The sequence below is a fragment of the Geotrypetes seraphini genome, chromosome 1, assembly GCF_902459505.1.
Source record: "Geotrypetes seraphini chromosome 1, aGeoSer1.1, whole genome shotgun sequence".
Taxonomy (NCBI): domain Eukaryota; kingdom Metazoa; phylum Chordata; class Amphibia; order Gymnophiona; family Dermophiidae; genus Geotrypetes; species Geotrypetes seraphini.
The window spans coordinates 296,754,299-296,776,026 of NC_047084.1; the positions used below are offsets into that span (position 1 = coordinate 296,754,299).

Genomic DNA, 21,728 nt, shown 5'->3' on the forward strand with positions numbered 1-21,728 from the left:
CGATGACGTCTCGTACGTGTGCCGAAACGATGTGATGACATCGCATGTGTTCGCTTGACATCACTGCATTGCATCCACACGTTTGCGGATGCTGTCCCGACATTGGAATCTTTTCAAAAACCCGGAGAAAGTACTGGATTTTGAAAAGCCGTCCGGACCCCCGGACATGTCCTCAAAAGCAGGACATATCCGGGGAAATCATACTCTGAGAGGCCTCAAAGTATTCCATCGTAAGCCCTTTTAAGCTGCAGGAAGCATGCGCTAGTGCTTACTGCAGCTTAGTAAAAGGAACTCTTGTCTTTGGAGAACAAACAAGCTGTTAACCCCAGATGTGTCTAGCTCAAAAAGGGTGTGAACTCTGACACATCTTCTTTCAGCTACACTTTTCCCTCCGTATTCGCAGTTTTAGCACTCGCGATTTCAATTATTTGCGTTTTTTAGCTTGCTGGCTCCTCCCCCCCCAATGACATCATCCATGAATGCCTGTTTCACTTTGAAATGGGCCAGTTCCTACGATAGTACTGTATAAAAAAATGAAAAACAGACCCGGCACCAAACAATGTAAAAAAAAAAAACTCAGCTGGCCATGGCAAAAATTGAATAAAATCATCCTCGGGGAGAAAATGAATTCATGCTATGGTGTTCCCAACAGCACCGGAGAACTATTGTGTGTCTGTTGTGCACTGTAATGAACCAGCTCCTGAACCCCCCCTGGAGACGCGGCAAACCCTGCCTAAAGTTCGCCTGACATTAACGCTAATGAGCTACCGCCATGAAACGAGAGCAAGCAAGAAGACACCGGCTCCCTCAACTGAACAGTTCTATTCCTCCAAATCCCTTCATAAACTAACTCCACGCAAATAAAAAAAAATGTACTCCACCAAGCTTAGGCCGACACCAAACTCGCAGCTCTAACCACCACCAAACAAAACCCTGATGTCAAAGATAAGTAATACTCAGTGCCGGCAGATGTTATTTGCGGATCTGTGCTTCCCCCAATCACCGCGAATATGGCGGGAAAAGTGTACTTGATTCCAGTACTGTGTTTTGTGTCTGGAAAACAAGTGATGGAGGAAGGTCAGTGCGGTATTTTATTCTGGCAGTTGTATAATGGGAGCTTGTAGTGGGCACAGGAGAGAGAAAACCTTAGAGCAGGGGTAGGGAACTCCGGTCCTCGAGAGCCATATTCCAGTCGGGTTTTCAGGATTGCCCCAATGAATATGCATGAGATCTATTTGCATGCACTGCTTTCAATGCATATTCATTGGGGAAATCCTGAAAACCCGACTGGAATACGGCTCTCGAGGACCGGAGTTCTCTACCCCTGCCTTAGAGTAAAAGGTTTATCACGTGTCACAGAGGATTGAAAGCCTTTACATGACAATAACATAAGGAAAAGACTGTCTTAACATAGGGGAATTAGAAGGCCCTTTGCAAAATAATGTGTGCATAAAATGAAACACAGATTCACAAGATAAAATTCCAATGATTTATTATTTGACTACACTAATGTCACTTGACTAGCAAGGACAGATAATGCCAGCATTTTTCAGGTTGTATTGTATTTTGTGACTGAGTCACTAAGCATCACACTAAAATCAGCATTCATGACTGGTTCACTTCTGATAGCAATAATGTACCCACAGTAAATGGCCTATGTTAAATAAAGATTTCCCTGTCATTTCAGGTAAAACCAATATGAAAGATGGTGACATTACCCATGTTTCAAACAAATGAACCCCCCCCACCCCCGAAAACAAAACAACCAGATCCCAGATGAACTGCTCAAAGCCAAAATCTCTTTATTAGAACAATCACCAGACATAGTCCACGTTTTACCCACTTGGGCTACTTCAAGGGTATAGTACCAGAAGAGGAAAGGCTAAAAGATTCACAATCCCAACTAAAATATACAAAACTGCTCAGCAACCCTCTTTTCTCACAGTTGGATGTGAGCGCTGTCTATGCCCATGCTGCCGGGAGCATTGAGGGTTGCAGAGCATTTTTGCATATTTTAGTTGGGATCATGAATCCTTTAGCCTTCCCACTTCTGGTATTATACCCCTGATGTCTGGAAGCCTTCGCACATGCATGGTGTGCGTGTGTGCATACAATATCATCACGGTGATGGCCGCACATGCGCAAAGGCTTCCAGACGTGGCCTCTGCGCTCAGGACTTCCAAAACCCAGAAAAACTGCCAGGTTGTGAAAATGCCTTTGGGTGCCCAGACAATCCTCTAAAAAGAGGACATGTCTGGGTTTTCCAAGATGTCTGGTAACCCTAAGAATGAGAATGCAGAGAATGTTTCAACCTGGGGCCAATATGGCGTGTAGGAGGAAAATTATCAACATGGGCTACAGTTAAGACTTGCTATTTTACTGTTAACTCCAGTTATTAGTAACTAGGCCTAATTGCATAAAATGGGGCCTGTGCTAAACTAGTATGAGAGAGTGCTACAATAACACCTCTTAATGATAACCCACATTGATAACGATACCTTTTAGTTTTCTGCTGCTAGTTTTCCATTAGGTTTGTCATTACTGAGCAGTGCATGGGTAATATATAAGCTTTAGTGAAACGTGTGCTTTGATGAGAAGGGGGTAATTTAAAAAGTCATTTTAGCATGTATGTGGCTAGGGTTACCAGACATCCAGGAAAACCCGGCATGTCCTCTTTTTAGAGGACATTCTGGGATCCCGGACGGACTTTCCAAAACCCGGCATTTGTCCGGGTTTTGGAAAGCCCCTACAAGCATCAGCCGCATCTGGAGGGCCTCTGAGCATGCACGGATGATGTCACACGCATCCACGCATGCTCCAGGCCCTCCAAACGCAGCTAGAGGTGGTAGCGAAGAGAGGAAGTTTTGGGGGGCGGAGTTAGAGGCAGAACTGGGTGGGACTAGAGGTGGAACAGGGTGGGGCTGGATCAGAACAGGGCGTGGCTGGAGGTAGAGCGGGGTGGTGTCAAGTGTCCGGGGTTTTCTTTTTTAAAATATGGTAACCCTATATGTGGCAATATATGCATGTAAAGTGTCTCTTCCACAATTGTACTAGGTATGCATGTACTTTTCCTGTAGCTGTTTCTGGATGAAGTGCAGGCAGAGGTGCAAAGTACTGTACATGCATTGATTATTAAGTATATTAATCTATGTGTGTACTTTGTATGCTATACATGTGTACATTTACATTTGCTCTCAAGCAAAAATAATGCCTGCACTTTCAATGTAGGGTTTATGCTTGTAATGTAAAAATATAGGTGCCCATGTGTCTTTATTAAATAGGCTGAAATATTTACTTCCCTGTTGACTTATCCTAGGTGGTTATCATAAAATGACCTCCAAAGTACCAACAGAAAAGCACAAACCAAATTTGCGCATTATTTAAAGCCAGATGCCAAGACCTGACCAAGGCAGTGCTGTGGCAGGATTTGAGGACACTCAAAGTTTTGGTTTTTACGTATATGCCAGACTATCTCAGTTGAGCAACCGGCATCAGATGCTCTCTTATTGTTGTGTCCGGGTACTAAAAATAAAATTCTCAGGAAACTTGTAGCAAGAATGAAGTTCATCCTGTTTCATTTTAACCATTTGAATGCTGAAGCCTCAATTAAAGGAAACACTTTAAAAAAAAAAAAAGATAAAATATTTGCTGAAAAGGAGAGAAATTTGAATTCCACTGCACTCGGGAGTTCTTTACAGGATGAGAGTCGCTAACTGAATTCAGAACCAGCTTCACTCAGTTCCTCGTGTACCTGCTAAGAGATGTATATCTCCCTTCCACAAGTTAGCAATCAGATTAGATTGATCACTTCCAGTGTATGTTGCCAATAGGTTGTCCTGGACAATATGAATCCGACCCAGTGTGGCCTTTGAATTTTCAAGATATCTACCCTGAAGAATGTAAGATTTTGCAACTTTGTAATGGCTGAAATTAATGCGCAGTGGCTGCAGTGCCTATGTTAACTGTTTGAGAGCATGCTCCACATTGCCATTCAGTTAACATAAAGAAAAATTCTTTACTGAACTCAAACCCAACCAGTTGCTAAAGACCTATGATATCGCTGATCCCCAGCCCCGTCAGCTGAAAACTCCTGGAATACCTTCCCTTGCATACCTTTTAAATGCCAGTTCTTTGGCAGTGAGCAATGACCGACGCTAGCAGCTCAGTGCCAGCTCATTGCAGCGTCCTGTTTCTGTATAGGGCTTACATCAGAAGGATGACTATGAGCTGGCACTGAGCAGCTTGCTTCAGTCACTGTTCACTGCCCCGCTGCTGGCGAAGTGGCATTTAAAAGGTACACAGATGGGGGGGAGTTGAAAGCCAGGATTGTCTGCAAGGGAGGATAGGAGTTGACAAATTGCTTGCTGGGGGCAGGAAGTAAAGATGCCAGGCAGAGAGTGGTGGGTGGGGTTCCTTTGCCCACCCACCTAGGGTCCAGGCCTATCCAAAATTTGGTGTCTGCCTACACCCTTGGATGATACAATGTAGTTAGCCCCAAAAATATGAACTGGGAAAAACATCACACTTAAGGTGAAACCAAAATTGCAAAACACAATTATTTGAAAAAAGATCACCCAACACAACATTTAATACTGTTCATTAAATAGCTGAACAGCTGAAATGCTGAAAAAGTGCTCAGAAAGACACACAACCGGGGGTCACACCCCTAAATGTGCCTTTCTTGGTCAATCACAGCACTTAATAAGCTCCGATTTCTACTGGCATTAATCCATCAGTGTTGAATCTGTTTATAATATATCTTGTACTTAGCTTGAGATAATTCCAAATCAAGATTCTGGGTTCTGACGCATTTCGCCAGACAGTGGCTTCCTCAGAGAACCCACTTCAAATACATCTTAAGCCAACCAGGTGGCTTCTTTTTTTTTAAATCATTTTTATTAGGGAGTCAACAAGAGAAACAAGCAGAACACAGGAGAAAAATAAGCAAACAATGGCAATCAGAGGAAGAAAATAACAAGCAGCACCAAGAAAAGAATATGCAGGACTGTCCAAGAAACAAAGACAGCCAGTCTCTCGTATCGGCTCCACCATTTTGCGTTTCCCCATAAAACAGGACATCCCCCCCCCCCCCACAACAACAACAGGAGGGAAAACTCACACCCACCATGCAGCACCACCCATACAAACAAACACACTCAGTCCAAGAACACACCACAGTCACACTCCCCCCTCCCTCCCCCATCCTGGACATGAGAAGACACATCAGACCACCTGGTCGGCTTAAGTATTTTTGAAATGGGTTCTCTGAGGAAGCCACTGTCTGGCGAAATGCGTCAGGACCCAGAATCTTGATTTGGAATTATCTCAAGCTAAGTACAAGATATATTATAAACAGATTCAACACTGATCGATTAATGCCAGTAGAAATCGGAGCTTATTAAGTGCTGTGATTGACCAAGAAAGGCACATTTAGGAGTGTGACCCCGTTTGTGTGTCTTTTTACCGAACAGCTTTTGAACATTTTTTCAGCATTTCACCTGTTCAGCTATTTGTTGAACAGTATTAAGTGTTGTGTTGAGTGATCTTTTTTCAAAGTAATAGACAATGTAGTTAGCTACATTATCTGCACCACATTATATGCTAATTTAACTACTGACTTGCAGTAACCTATCACACATTATCTACTACTACTACTATTAATTATTTCTAGAGCACTACCAGACACACGCAGTCCTGCACAGAGTCACAAAGAAGAAGAAACAGTCCCTGCTCGAAAGAGCTTACAATCTAAACAGGCAAGAGAGACAAACAGGATGTCATGGGTACTGTTAGGGGAATGGTTAATCAGCTGGCTTGTTTGGAGGGCAGAGGAGTAGGGTTAAGGATTGAAGGCTATATCAAAAAGGTGGGTTTTCAGTCTGCTTTTAAACAAGGGAAGGGGCTTGACGGATAAACTTAGGTAATTATCTGCAAAGGACAGTCCCTTCCCATTTGCTGCTCTTTCTCTGCCCCATTCTGCATGAACTGTTAGTGTGGACATTATTACACATTAACTGCTAAGGGCGCTGCATTAATCATTAGCATTTTTACTGTATTAATTGCTGCATTAACAACTAACATAACTTGGTAACTGGGCCCTAAAATACATTTGCGTGCATATTCATTGTGGATGAGAAGCTTGCAGCACTTGAGGACTGCAGTTCCCTATCCTCTAATGTGTGGCATAACTTTCCATGAGTAGTTTCTCCTTTAGTTATAGTGAAGCATTAGGACATGCGAAGCAATACATTATCCTTCAAAGAATACTCTAAGATAACGTCTTCTCATTTCATCTCTTTCATTTCTCATATATCACAGTCATATTAGCTGTTATGCCATAGACCTCAGAATCACTACCGCTCTTCCGTCTGTAATGGTATTATTCACCGGGGAGCTTGTTGTGCAAATCTTCACTGGTCAAAGGCTTTACAGCCTTATCCATTAATATAACTTTCAACATGAAGTTCTCAATCATTATACTTATTTTAATTTTTAAATGTAGAAAAAATATTAAATACCAAAGAACAACGTTGGATCCATTGGCTTAGGACTGTAGAGCCGGCTGGATTAAACGCGGAAATTGAGTGGGCTTCCCTTTTTTGATTCCTCCAATAGAGTTCGGGCTATCTCAGCTGTTAGTTATGTCACCATTTGAGGAGTGGATCTTTCCTGCACCTAATGGGCAAGGGGCGGATCGGTCTACCATTAGGCATAAGGAACTGGGGCTTTAGCGGACTAGGCATATATAACGAGCCCTGAGGACGCCGCCGCCATTTTGCAACAAATAGATGTATGAATGAGTAAGTCGGATGACAGCGGTAATGGCAAAAATGAAATATAATGTTCTCAAAGTATATTCTGACGATAGTAGGAGGGGTAAGAGATTTTAATATATTTAATATTATTTATTATAGAGTGGATCCCTAACAAAGCTGAGGCGAAACATGTCGAGTCCAACCACAAATCGTTAAATTACAAAAAAGCGTGCACTACTATAAGATAAGTGAAAAGTTAAAATCAAAACTTAAATTTAAAAATTAAAATAAGTATAGTGATTAAGAACTTCATGTTGAAAGTTATATTAATGGATAAAGCTGTAAAGCCTTTGACCAGTGAAGATTTGCACTGATACTGATATTCTCCACTGTATCCTGTTATCACTTGATTCTCTGCTATGTAATTCTTTCGGAAAATTCCAGATATCTTATAATTTAATCCTCTACCCCACCATGTAAAGTACATGAATCCCTGTTATGTAATTCTCTAGGTAATCATTGCTATGTAATTCTCTCGGTAATGTCCAGATCTCTTTTAATTTGTAATCCGCCTAGAACCGCAAGGCACAGGCGGAATAGAAATCACTTATGTAATGTAATGTAATAATTGTAAAATTGTATGTAGGTAAAAGAAAAATGACTTGTAAGTTTCACTACTATTCATGGTTTTAGGTATCTACAGAGGGTTTTGGAACATCACCCGTGGATATGGGGGGACTACTTTATTTTTGTGTTTTTTATTCTTAAATATTTAATATTGTTAGCTTATTATGAAATGTGTTCTCACGAGGGTAATTTGTTTTACTGCATATTGTTAACTATTTGGGGACCTTGGAGTATCTTATGTGCATAGAAACATAGAATATGACGGCAGAAAAGGGCTGTAGCCCATCAAGTCTGCCCACGCTAATAACCCACCCCCAGACTTCATCCGGCTAGAGATCCCACATACATATCCCATTTCTTTTTGAAATCGAGCACGCTGCTGGCGTTAATCACCTGCAATGGAAGTTCATTCCAATGATCGACTACCCTTTCGGTGAAGAAATACTTCCTGGCGTCGCCATGAAATTGCCCACCTTTGATTTTCAGCGGATGACCTCTTGTGGTTGAAGGTCCTTTAAGAAAGAAGATATCGTCTTCCACCTCGATGCGGCCCGTGATTTATTTAAAAATCTCAATCATGTCCCCCCTCTCTCTACGTTCCTCGAGCGAGTATAGTTGCAGTTTATTCAGTCTTTCCTCATATGGGAGGTTCTTGAGTCCAGAGACCATCCTGGTGGTCATTCGCTGAACCGACTCGATTCTCCGCACATCTTTTTGATAATGAGGTCTCCAGAATTGAACACAATATTCAAGATGAGGTCTCACCATGGATTTGTACAGGGGCATTATGACTTCGGGCCTCCGGCTGACGAAACCTCTACGGATGCATCCCACCATTTGTCTAGCCTTGGATGCAGCTTTCTCCACCTGCTTGGCAGTTTTCATGTTTTCACTAATGATTACTCCCAAATCACGTTCTGCCCTAGTCCTAGCTAAGGTCTCACCATTCAGAGTGTAAGTTCTGCACGGGTTTTTGCTGCCAAGGTGCATGACCTTACATTTTTTGGCATTAAAGCCTAGCTGCCAAGTCGAGGACCAATGTTCCAATAAGAGCAGGTCCTGTTCCATACTGTCGGGCAAGGTGCTGTTATCTACTATGTTGCATAATTTGGCGTCGTCGGCGAATAGTGTTATTTTACCTTGCAGACCTTGAGTCAGGTCTCTTATGTATATGTTGAAAAGGATCGGTCCCAAGACCGATCCCTGTGGCACTCCACTGGTCACCTCCGATGTATTGGAGGGGGTACCGTTAACCACTACCCTCTGGATTCTACCGCTTAACCAGTCATTGACCCATGTCGTCAATATCACTCCCAATCCCATCGAAGTCATCTTGCTCAACAATCTGCGGTGCGGGACGCTATCAAAAGCTTTGCTGAAATCCAAGTACACGACGTCTAGAGACTTCCCCATATCCAGTTTCCTTGTAACCCAGTCAAAGAAGCTGATCAGATTGGATTGACAGGACCTTCCCTTTGTGAATCCATGCTGCTGGGGATCCTGTAGATTCTCCTCGGTCAGGATCGTATCTAATTCGTGTTTAATAAGTATTTCCATGAGTTTGCTCACTATTGAGGTGAGACTGACCGGTCTGTAATTCGCAGCGTCCGTTCTGCAACCTTTTTTGTGCAATGGAATGACGTTAGCTATTTTCCAGTCCATGGGGACTTTTCCGTTACTTAGGGAAAGATTGAACAGCACGGATAGCGGTTCCGCCAGGACATCACACAACTCCCTAAGAATCCTGGGGTGTAGATTGTCCGGTCCCATGGCTTTGTTCACCTTGAGTTTTGATAGTTCGCCATGGATGCTGCTGGGTGTCAGGTGTGTGATAGCAGACTGAAAACAGAGCAGGTGTGTGATAGGCACCCTAGAAAAATCTTCATCCTTACACCCACCTCTCATTCAAATGTCTCAAGAGTTTAAATAATACACTAGTGCCAAGCATTTTACAGTGGCGAGGAAGGTAGAGAAGAAGGAAATCATGACCAGAGAATAAAGGCAGGTAGACTCAAGAAGAATGGAAAATATTTCTACATAGACAAGAATGGTAGATGCTTTTCCGTGTAGTTCTGGAGCCAACACAGTAACAGAATTCAAAGAAAACTAGAAATAAGCCCCGAGAATCTTTACAACTTGAAAAGCAGCAGGAAACCTAGCAATCAAGTAGAGTCTTTCAATGGGGAACTTAGATGGATCCAAAAGTCTCTATCTGCTGTCAATTTCTATGATTCTAAGCATATGGGAAGTTCTATAACAGGGCACTGCATAAGAGTCTACTCTGTAAAGGAAAATAGGGGTGTACTTTCTTTTATAGAATATTGGCTTAACCGGGTATATAAGCATGTATGTGAATAGCTGCAAGCACTTGATCAGCCATGGAACTGGTGTAAATGCATGCGCCAAAATGCCAGAGATATGCAAATAACTCATAGTAGTCTATAAGTTATACTGCAGAGTATTTCTTCCCTGTAAACAAAGAAACAACTAGCAGGAAGGAAATACTCTGCAGAATAGCACTTGGCTGCTCTTCAATGAAGGATCTCGACAAAGTATTCAAAGGCAAGGAGGTAACACTCCAAACAAAGATCGGACTTGTCCACGCATTCATTTTCTCAGTGGTTAGTTATGGATGCGAAAGCTGGACACTATGGAAACAAGAACAGAAAGAAGATTGACTCATTTGAGCTTTGGTGCTGGAGAAGGATTTCAGGCGTGCTGTGGACCGCCAAAAGAACTAACAAATCGATTCTGGAAGAGATCAAACTGGCTATGTCACTCGAAGCCCAAATGATGAAGTTACGACTGTCTTATTTTGGCCACCAGAAGAGAGAGATCGCTGGAGAAGGACATCATGTTTGGGAAGATTGAAGGAACCAGGCGAAGAGGGTGACCTGCAATCAGATGATGGCTGGATACATTGAAAGCATCCATAGGGTTGACGTTGGAGGATCTTTCTGGACTAGCACAAAACTGATTTCTTTATGGATGTGCAATTCATCAAGTCGCTAGGACTCGAACACGAGTCGATGGCACACAAAAACAACAACATTCTATAAGTTATGCATGTAAGTGTGAGCCCTGCCCAGACTGCTCATGTGTACATCACCTGCCAAATATGCACTATGCAAGATATGTACGTATTTACAGAATAAGAATTGCCATACTGGGACAGACCAAAAGTCCATCAAGTCCAGTATCATGTTTACAACAATGGCCAACTCAGGTCACAAGTACCTGCAAGATCCCAAAGAATAAAACAGAATAGTGCTTAGGAGGACTTTTGGCATGCACATGTGTATATGTGCACATATGTGGGTATATGCTAGTATTCTAATCATTTATGTGCACATTTGGCACATAAATGTTGGCACCCACTTTGTAGAATTATTCCCCCCTCCTGTCCCATTGTGTTTACAATGGAACTGAACACCTGCATAGTTAACAAAAACCCAACTAGGAGAAATGTGCTTCTCTCATGATGTCTGCCCTTCTATTACTCAGACTGACTTTTGGATCTCAGTTTCCGATTCCTGAGGTGGCGTAGGCGCAGAATCAGGTCCTTGGGGATCTTGCCACCTTTTGCCAGTATTTCCCGCAGGCGCTGTTTTGGTGTTTTGCTGATGTAAAAGTCACAGATTGTGGCATAGTTTTCATAGGTGACATGACAGAACTTGGTAGCTTGATGGTAGCCTTCAGCTTTGGCAGTGACTGCGTATTCTCCAGGATTCAAGAGGCGCCAGTAATCTCCATCAAATGCTGCCAGAAAAATGAACACAGACAGGGTTGAAAGCATTCACTCAGCACTGTTAAATTGCCCAGCATGATCATTAACCCAGCTTCTCCAAATGGCATTCATAAAACTAGCTGATATAAATGTAACCTGGTGTACCAGATTCTTCTGTAAAGCTTATTCCAGCATCCCTCTCCCAGGCATTTGATGACTGAAGAATAAAGAAACTACCCACAGTAAGGCAAACCCTATGGGTACTTTTAACTTCTAGGATCTACTGGAATAATCAAAGCAAAACTATGTGGCTAGGCAAAGATTAAACAACTTTTATTCAATTTTGATAAAAGAAAAGTACCTTTGCAAATCTGCATCTGTTTTTTTTCCTGAGTACTTTTGAAAAGAAACGTGCACAGCTGCCTTCCTTGATCCCAATCCTACCCTGGGAATGCCTTTTAAATGCTATGGGTAATATTCCTCATCATGTTGACATTTGTTCTTTCTTTTATTCACATAAGTGGTGGCTAGTAATTAAGGAACCCATTTCTGTGGGGAAAAAAGCGAGGAGACTAACCTGTAATGTAGCTTTTCCTCAGACAGCAGAATAAATCTGACATACACAGTTGATGTCATGGCGATGGAGACTGGATTGTTCTAAAGCCCAGAAGAGTATAGATGAGCTCTCTGAGCATGTGCAAGTGATCTTTCCTGTGTGATTGTAGCTCCTCCCCTCAGACTATTCCAAAGCTTAAGCAATTTTAACTAGGGCTGTATTTTGATTAAATTTTTAATCGCTATTAAAGGCAAAGCATAACCAGCAGTTCATTGGGTGGGGGGATGGGAAGCATGCATTTCCTCTCCCTTCTCACCATATTAGGCATCATGTCTTTGCTGGTGGAGATGCTGAAACCCCGCTAGTCAAAGAAATCCATTTCCAAAGCTTCCTCTTTCCACCATGTGCCGCCACAAGACCAAGGAAGTCAGCGGGGTGCTGCCCTTTTGAAAACAGGAAGTTACATCAGAAGGGGGAGGGTGGGCTCTGTCAGAAGGAGATGCCTGCTGCAGGTGGCCTTTCATTAGGGCTGCCATTGGCTACAGGACTGAAGAGTAGTTTGCAAAGTTAAGCGAAGTGCCAGGGTGGGGACAGTGAACCACGATCCGGTATGAGAGAGGAGTGGAAGAGGACAGGCAAAAGGGCTGCATTATTTAATTATAATCACAATAAATAATTAACATATTAATTGAGCCATTAATTGTGATTGAAGTGCAGCCTAATTTTTAAACTTTGGGGAAGTGGGAGGATTGTGTGGCTGATTTGTCCTGCTGTCCCAGGAGGACCTGTGTTACAGGTACATGACCTCATTTTCTCCCTAGACAAGCAAGTAGAACGATGGGTGACTCTCAAGCTAAGGATGCAAGGTAGATGGTAGTTTTAATGGAAATGAATAACTATTGCTACCCAGGAATACCTATTGTGATAGGTTGAAGCAATTTAAACAAATCTTGGGCGATGATCCAAGAAAGAAGCAGAGAGCTCTGTAATAGAGAATGACAGAGGGACAAATTTGTCCCCCATCCCCGCAGGAACTCAATTTTCCTGTCCTGTCCTCATGAGTTTTGTCGCTGTCCCTGTTCTCACCCCATTTCTATAGTTCTGCCTTAACCGCACAAGACTCGAACACTTATGATTTTAAAGTGTTTGAGGTTTGTGCAGATGAGGATGGAGCTTGCAGGAATGGGGCAGGGACAGGGAAAAAAAACTCGAGGGGAGGGAACGGGGAAAAATTTGTCCCCGTGTCATTCTCTACTCTGTAGTACTGGACTCAGACATAATGAAAACATGATGGTAAACACTGATGACCAGTTAGAGATAGCTCCAATAGATGTCTATTAGTTAAATTCCTATTTATTATTCTTTTTTAAAGAACAGATTGACTTGTATGATGCAAGAGTGAGAAAAGTACGTGAGGTAACTTGCTCAGGCAATACCTACTATAGATTGATAGCCCTCAAATGTAAGGTAGTTTAAAAGTATTCCTCTAAGGGCTACATTCACTAAGGCCACGGATCGGATCCAATTCATGGCTGGGGGGCTGATTCATGAAGTGCCCTCATGCAAATGAGGGCAATCGGAATCACACCCCCAATCGACCGCACGGATTGCTCTCCAGTGATCCTGACGCTTGCGCAGACCATCTGCAGATGGTCTGCGCATGCACTGCCACTCCCTGCCCGGCAGAGCTGGAAAGAAAACTTTTCACTTTTGTTTTTTACTTTTTCGCAAGCCCATGGTTTTAACCCACTTTAAACCCACGGGTTAAAATCATGGGCTCGCACTGCAGGGGAGGCAAGGAGAGTCACGGCAGAAGCAGGGCGGCGATTGGGGCAGAAGCAGGGTGGCAATCGGGGCAGAGAGCAGGTGAGTCGGGGCAGAAGCAGGGCCGCGATCGGGAAAGAGAGCAGGAGAGTCGCGGCAGATGCAGGGCGGCGATTGGGGCAGAAGCAGGGTGGCAATCGGGGCAGAGAGCAGGAGAGTCGCGGCAGAAGCAGGGCGGCGATTGGGGCAGAAGCAGGGTGGCGATTGGGGCAGAGAGCAGGAGAGTCGGGGCAGAAGGAGGGCCGCGATTGGGGCAGAGAGCAGGAGAGTCGGGGCAGAAGTAGAGCGGCGATTGGGGCAAAAGCAGGGTGGCGATCAGGGCAGAGAGCAGGAGAGTCGGGGCAGAAGCAGGGCCGCGATCGGGGCAGAGAGCGGGAGAGTCGCGGCAGATGCAGGGCGGCGATTGGGGCAGAACCAGGGTGGCAATCGGGGCAGAGAGCAGGAGAGTCACGGCAGAAGCAGGGCGGCGATTGGGGCAGAAGCAGGGTGGCGATTGGGGCAGAGAGCAGGAGAGTCGGGGCAGAAGTAGAGCGGCGATTGGGGCAAAAGCAGGGTGGCGATCGGGGCAGAGAGCAGGAGAGTCGGGGCAGAAGCAGGGCCGCGATCAGGGCAGAGAGCAGGAGAGTCGGGGAAGAAGCAGGGCCGCGATCGGGGCAGAGAGCAGGAGAGTTGGGGCAGAAGTAGAGCGGCGATCGGGGCAGAGAGCAGGAGATGCAGTCGGAAAGGATGTGAGCGACTGGTCCACAACAGTTGCTTGTTTCTTGATCGGCCAGCGCAGTCGGTGTTCCAGTGTTTTGTTAGTGAATCGCTGCCTGCCTACTTGACATGCCGTGTCCCCTCATTTGCTTGCGCGGATGGGATCGGAGGATGATCGGCCACAAGGTTAGTGAATCGGGTTGAAGGAAAATCAGGTCGCAAAGTGGTCGGGACACGATCGGTGTCCTTAGTGAATCTAGCACTAAGTCCTGTTTTGAGGTAAAGGACTTCCCCAAAGGGGTCATGGATGGTTTTGACACATAGGCAACCCAATTATAGAAAACCAAGTATAGTGAAAGTGAAAGAATAATGGTTACAATGGAGTCACTTCTATGGAAGATGGCATCATTAGTTTACTGTGTATCTCGACTGTGGAGATTAATGCTGAGATCTCATAATAATAATAATAATAATAACAACTTTATTCTTATATACCGCCAACAATCTTGCGACTTCTAGGCGGTTTAAGGTGGGATAACCTTTAAAACGTTGCTACTGATGATGCTTTGTAGGATTTTTAACTTATTTCAAATTGAATATCCTATTTGCATGAACACTCAAACATTATTTTCTAGAGAAGACATTAAAACTAGTGCAAGGTAGACTAGAGCAAGAGGATTGTGTAGAGGTCAGGGATGTGAATACAGTAGTAACAAAGGAACATAGTAAAAGACAGCAGATAAAAACTCATATGGTCCATTTAATCTGCTCAGTAAAGTGACTAGAGATCAACCTTGTGCTCCATGCAGGTTGCACCCAGGGCTGGCGTATGGGATGACCCAGTGAGGCGCCCAAGCTTAAGAGAATCAAAAGGTTGCCTCACATCTCATCCTTTTACTATTTGTTTGCTTCTGCCAGAGGCATAAACATGTACTTACTGTGTCTCTCATGAATGGAAGATCACAGTCGTTGATTCCTAAGTTTTGGGAAGTCTTGTGGAACTTGAAACTGAGAGACCAATACAACCCTACAGAGCTGAACTGCAGTACAGATGTGGGAGATACATTGTTTCAGAGGCAGATTTGCATATAGTAAGGCATGAGGAATAGGTGGCAGACTCTCAACAGAGTTGCCAACTAGCTGGTTTTCTACCAGCCTCACTGGTTTTTGAATGTCGTGGCTAGCTGTCTGAACTTTCCCTATGTTGCATTCTGCCTTTTCTGAAGCAACTTCCTGTAAGCAGGATGCAACAGAGTAAAAGCTTCAAGGCTATGAAAGCAGTGTATCTTCCTCGCTGCCAGTGACTTACAGTATTTGAAGGACATGGGTGAAAGGAGGAGAGAGAAAGATGACAGACATGGGGTGGGGAAGGGCCAGACATGTGGGAGTGGGAGATGCCAGACCTATAGAATGGGGAGGGAGAGATGAGAGAGGGAGAAGCCAGACCTGTGGAGTAGAAGACAGATCTATGAAATGGGGGCGGGGGGAGATGCCAGTCCCACGTGGAGAAAGGACAGGGAAAGATGCCAGACATGGAGGGATAGGAGGGGTAAGGAGAATATTTCCTCCTATTACTAACATATCTAAAAAAAAGTCTGTTCTCCTATTTTATCATATTGACTATTTTTTGTATCATTTGCATCTTTGCTTTCCTGACTACTCATCCAGCTTTGCTTAGTTTTTCCAGATATTCTTCCTTCTTCTGTGATCTCTTGTTTTTTTTATGAATGCTAATCTCTTTTCCCTTTCCTTTACAGCCACTGTTTTTGAGAACCAACATGGCCATGGGAAGGACGTTATCTTTATAAATCTTTTTATTTTTTGCTATGCACTGGTAGGTGAAGAGTAGCTGTGACTTTTTCTTATGAGAATACTTAAATTCCCATTTTAGGAGAACTGAAATATTTGGGAGTACTTCTTGATTCTTCATAGTCAATGAAACTGCATCTCAGATTGGTTATTCAGAAGATATTTTGAAGTTGAAATTACTACGACCTTTGAAAGGATTGATGAGTCTGCCTAATTTTTGTATAGTTGTACAAGCATATATATATACCATTATACCTCATTGCTCATTGGTTTGCCTAAAAAAGATTTAAGAGCTCTACAAATAGCTCAAAATGCTGCTGTTCGTTTAATCTTAGGAAGTCCTTTGTATGATCTCATTACTCTCATTCTTAAGCAATTTCATTGGTTGCCTATTCAATGGCGTATTCATTTTAAAATTTTAACCCTAATTTTTAAAATTCTTTATGAACAACCACTTTGTGTGGCTGCAACCCTAAAGGTTCATGTGCCAGGACATCCCCTTCGTTCACGTAATCAGGCATTACTTGATGTTCCAGATTTTTAAGCAAATTAGACTGAAGATATATAATCTTTATGGTTGTGGGACCTCAGTTATGGAACGCCCTTCCAAAGGAATTGAGAAAGATTGAGTCCTTGAGTTCATTTAGAAAACTTTTTAAAAACAGATCTGTTTTTTTCCTCAGGCATTTTTATGAATTAAAATAGACATTCTAGACATTGTTCATGTTTTTGAATACTGTATGTCATGAAGAGTAGTATGTTTTAATGCTATATTTATTCTATGTATGTATGTTGTAAACCACTTAGAGCTCCTTTTACTAAGGTGCGCTAGCGTTTTTAGCGTACGCACAAGATTAGTGCACGCTAGCTGAAAAATTACCGCCTGCTTAAAAGGAGGCGGTAACGGCTAGCGCATGCGGCAATTTAGTGCGCACTATTCCGCGCGTTACGGCCCTAACGCACCTTTGTAAAAGGAGCCCTTAGAGTTGTAGATTTGTGGTATATAAGAAATTTTAAAATAAAAACATAAATATCACTTCATCTTTCCAGATTGACCATTCAGCAATGTTTCCACCTGCCGTACTCAAATACCTTGTTAGCCAGGTTATAGCCATCTTGTTAATCCATTTGAAAGGTGGTTAATCAAATGTAAAAAAACAAACAAACAAAAAAAACCCTCAAAAAACTGTATTTGGAATCAGAGCCTAAACTTTAAATTGAAATCCTCTTCCATAAAATCTGATTGGAAAAACTAGACAAATGCAGAAAATGACAGGGCTATAATCCAAATGTAGGATACTAAAAAGATAAACTGATTAGGTCCCCTGGAGCATTTGCTGCTGGTGCTTCTGTGATGTGAAGCCTCTGGGATATATGCCAAGCGCTTTGGTGTTGCTGCTCCTTGTTTATGTTAAGTATTAGAAGCACTACAAATAGCCACATTGAACCTGATCTAATTAGTAATTAACATTTATTGCTAAGTTTCTTTTATTGTCAGCATTCATTGGGTCTCTCTCGTGGTTTTAGAAAGGTCAGGGAGGATAGTGGTTGATAACTTTAGGCAGGAATACACGGCTGTTACTCAGGACCAAGATACAAAATGGCTGCCTGATGGAACCATGGCTACTCCAAAAGTACTTGCTTTGGTACTACTGAATAAGGATACTCCTAAAAATTAGCAAGGTAACCATGTAATGCAGTGGTGCCTGCTCACCTTCCTGCATAATTGTTATTTGGGAATTTCTGAGGAGTTCCTGGTGTCTGAGTCATTATCATTAGGCAATGGAATTGGTGAACATGGAGATATATCATTGTTTGAGATTATTTCAGTATCTGAAATTTGAAAAAGCAAATAGGCATAAAATAAGGAAGAGCCAGGCCCAGAAGGACCTTGTAGTTGTTGCTGACCCATTTTAGTCTGCTCAATGTGGCCCTTTGGGAAGAAAGAGGCAGGTTTTATTGCAGTCCTGTGGGCTCCATGGGTGTCTGAGAGTGATCTCTTAGCTGATTTTATCTTGCTTGTTGATGGAGGACAACATTTTGCCTGTGGAAAGCACTTTTTCACTATTGATTTCTCAGTGATATGACTCTGGGATAAGGTTTTTCAAGTCTCAGATTTAGAAGCTTTAATGGGACTAACGAGGTTACAGGGTTTTTCATCTCAAGCTCTGGATATAGTTGCTATAATTATATTCAAATCAGTATTCAAAGGGGCTTGCATGGTTAGTGTTTTATATAGTGAGCACTACATAGAAAAAGGATGGAATCAAAGCAAAACATAAATGGCCTCATAACTGGAGTGAGCTTTGACTGTAGCTTCAGAGGTTGGGAACTAAGACAGACATCTATGATCTGGGTCCCATAAATGGCTAAACCGGATCAGGATCAAGGCTGAAGTGGGCTTTTTGATAGCAACACCAGTAGTTGGAAAGTAGGACCGGTGCAGGGCAGACTTCTACAGTCTGTGCCCCAAAACTGGTAGGGAGAGACAGAGATTAAGCATACCAGTGTTTAATCATGAAGAAGTGAAACCTGTGCAGAGTGCCATATTCAACTCTGGCCACTTTGTTGGCCTGACTGGATGGACCATAAAGGTTTTTATCTGTCAATATACTAGTGTTTAAGCCCGTTACATTAACGGGTGCTAGTCAAGCCTCCTTCCCTCACATGTCCCCTATTTTCAGCCCCAGCTCCAAATAGCCCCAGCTATTTTTACCCCCCCTAGTCCCCTTCGCCCATCTTTTCCCTTCTAGCTTCCAGCCCCAGCCCCCTTCTCTTACACATCCCCATTGTCAGCTCCCAGCTCCTTTCTCTAACATGTTCCCTTTTTACAATATCAACCCCAGCTCCAGCCCCCTTCTCCCACCTACCCCTTTTTTTCAGCCCCTAGTTCCCTTCTCCTATTTGACCCCTTTTGCCTCTGAAGTGTGGCTTGACCTTGGTCCATTCCCAAGAACCCCCCTTTAAAGCCTCCTTCCCTCACATGTCCCCTATTTTCAGCCCCCTTCTCCCATCTTTTCCCTTTCAGTTTCCAGCCCCAGCCTCACATGTCCCTGGCGCCTATCCATCATTGAGAAGCCCCACCCTTCCCTGCCGCAAAACGGAAGTGTCCCTTTCCCCCTCTGCGGCAGCGGTTGTTTTCATTTTTGGTTTTGGCTGGAGTTTCTCCCACTCTTCCTCCCCTTCCCCTTTTGCCCCCTCTCACTGGTTTGCTCTCCTGTTCTCACCTATTTTCTGCCTCGCTTTCCCTTTCTCTTCCAGTACCTGTCTTGCTGCCTTTTCCCGGCCCCCTCTCCTGTATTCCCTCGCTCTCCCTTTCTCAATCCGGTGTTAGCATTTCAGACCTGCCCTAGTTATTCTCTGCTCCTAGTAAACAGCCTCTTTCTGACTCTGTAGCCTTCTCACTCCTGCCCACAGTAAATGGAAGCTCAGCCTCAAAGGGGTAAACAAAGCACGACTGGCGGCTGAGGCGGCTTCTTCCTGCCTAATCCCTGACAGACTACTAAAATTAATACCAGCGACCAGAGCGCTTTTAGCCCTCCATCTGGGTACTTTAATGCTTACTGAGGAGACAGTGGGAGAGGGCGAGAGACTAAGAGCCCCTGAGAAGAAGTGGCTGCTCGGGGCAGACAGACAGCTCGTTGGAGACAGCTGCGACTGAAGGGTCGGGAGCTCACACTGCTCTAGCTGTGCCAAACCTCCATCCTCCTCTCCAACAGCTTGCGCATGACCCCCCCCCCCCCTTTTCTCGGCTCCGTCCCGCTTCACCCCGCTGCGCGCTGACTCTGCCAGACCCGTTCGGTGACAAAGCAGCAGAAAACTTTTCCAACTTTTCCTCCTCTTCAGTGCACACACTGTGCGCGCAGATGTTTCTGTTTGGGGGATGGTCATGCTTAGCGCTACCCTGCATCCTCCTTAGACAGATCAGCCTATTACGCATGCGTGGCACGGAAGCACAGAGGCACGGAGTTTGAAGTGCGCATGTGTGCTGAACAAGATGAAATCTATGGGATTAGGAGAGACTCTAACTGCATGGGTTAAAGATTGGCTTAGTGGCAGACTTCAGAGGGTGGTGGTCAACGGTACCCTTTCTAAAATGTCAGAGGTGACCAGCGGAGTGCCACAGGGTTCGGTCCTGGGCCCACTCCTCTTCAACATATTCATTAGGGATCTGACTCAAGGGCTCCAAGGCAAGGTAACCTTATTCGCTGATGACGCCAAACTATGCAATGTAGTAAACGGCTATAATCTTCAGGATGCTATGGAGCACGACCTGCGTACTTTAGAAAGTTGGTCCTTGATCTGGCAGCTGGGCTTCAATGCCAAGAAATGTAAGGTCATGCATCTCGGCAACAGAAATCCTTGCAGAACTTACACCCTGAATGGAGAAACTTTAGCCAAGACTACGGCAGAACGAGACTTAGGAGTAATCATCAGTGCTGACATGAAAACATCCACTCAAGTGGAGAAGGCTTCATCTAAAGCACGGCAAATGATAGGCTGTATCAAGAGAAGCTTCGTCAACAGGAAACCTGAAGTCATGATGCCACTGTACAGAGCCATGGTGAGACCGCATCTGGAATACTGTGTTCAATTCTGGAGGCCACATTACCGTAAGGATGTGCTCAGAGTTGAATCGGTTCAGCGGATGGCCACCAGGATGGTGTCGGGGCTAAAGGGTCTCCCGTACGAAGAAAGACTGAGCAAATTGCAGCTCTACACTCTCGAGGAGCGTAGGGAGAGGGGAGACATGATTGAGACATTTAAGTACATCACGGGACGGGTAGAGGTGGAAGATGATATCTTTCTTCTCAGGGGACCCTCGACCACAAGAGGACATCCGCTCAAGCTCAGGGGAGGGAAGTTCCGTGGAGACACCAGGAAATACTTCTTCACGGAGAGAGTGATTGAGCATTGGAACGAGCTTCCAGTGCAGGTGGTCGAGGCACGCAGCATCTCAGACTTCAAGAACAAATGGGATGCCTATGTGGGATCCCTACGAGGTCATGCCAAGGGATAGGGTCACTAGGACTGAATGAGCGGGTCAGTAGAGTGACATTATAATTACAATTATTCTTTAGGGGGTCAGTAGATTTAAGAGGGTGGGTAAATAGTGTGGGCAGACTTGATGGGCTATGGCCCTTATCTGCCGTCATCTTTCTATGTTTCTATGTTTCTATGTTTCTATTATTAGGGATATGTATTCTAGCCATTGATTTTCAACAGCACTATCAGACAGTGCTGCTGAAAATCCCTCTAACTGCTGATGCACTATATGGATAGTGCTGGGGTGCAGTTAGGGTGGAGCGTCCAACTATAACTGTAGCGAAAATATTCAGCTGCTATATGTATAGCTATGTGGTTTAATTTAGACCTGAAAAAAGGCTTTTCTAAATTAAATCACTTGGTAATACATAAGAGGATCATTTTCTAAAGATTTTTTTTTTTTTGCATGCAAAAATCTTTCTATACATATAAAATTACCCCAAGGATTACAAGTGTAAAGGTATACACAATACCAAGAAGGTGTGTCATTTATGTTTGTAGACATATTCAGGTCAACAGGAGCCTCCTAACACTGTGTTTGTGTAAAGTGCTAGAGAATGACACGGTGACAAAATTCATCACCGTTCCCGTCCCCGCAGATAACCGCGGGTGACTCCCATGCCATTTTTTAGTGTCTATTTCAACCTCAGTCCTTCTACACCAGCATTCATCAAAGCAAAGCTTGCGG

At 43.9% G+C, this 21,728-nt stretch overlaps 1 protein-coding gene across 3 annotated transcripts in view; it reads right to left on the reverse strand.

The window, feature by feature from the left end:
- Window positions 1-1,475: 1,475 nt before the first annotated feature.
- The window catches only part of LOC117364611 (probable carboxypeptidase X1), a 110,949-nt gene continuing 90,696 nt past the window's right edge, over window positions 1,476-21,728 (reverse strand). Inside the window, exons 14-15 of one of the 3 annotated variants that reach the window (XM_033954001.1) lie at window positions 10,893-11,141; window positions 1,476-3,751 (exon numbers count right to left, since the gene is read on the reverse strand). In XM_033954001.1, coding sequence (XP_033809892.1) covers window positions 3,732-3,751; window positions 10,893-11,141 — 269 coding nt within the window. In that variant the 3' untranslated portion in view covers window positions 1,476-3,731. Of the gene's footprint in view, window positions 3,755-10,892; window positions 11,142-21,728 lie in introns of all 3 variants that reach the window. The other 2 variants (XM_033953991.1, XM_033954010.1) reach the window with 2 other exon arrangements.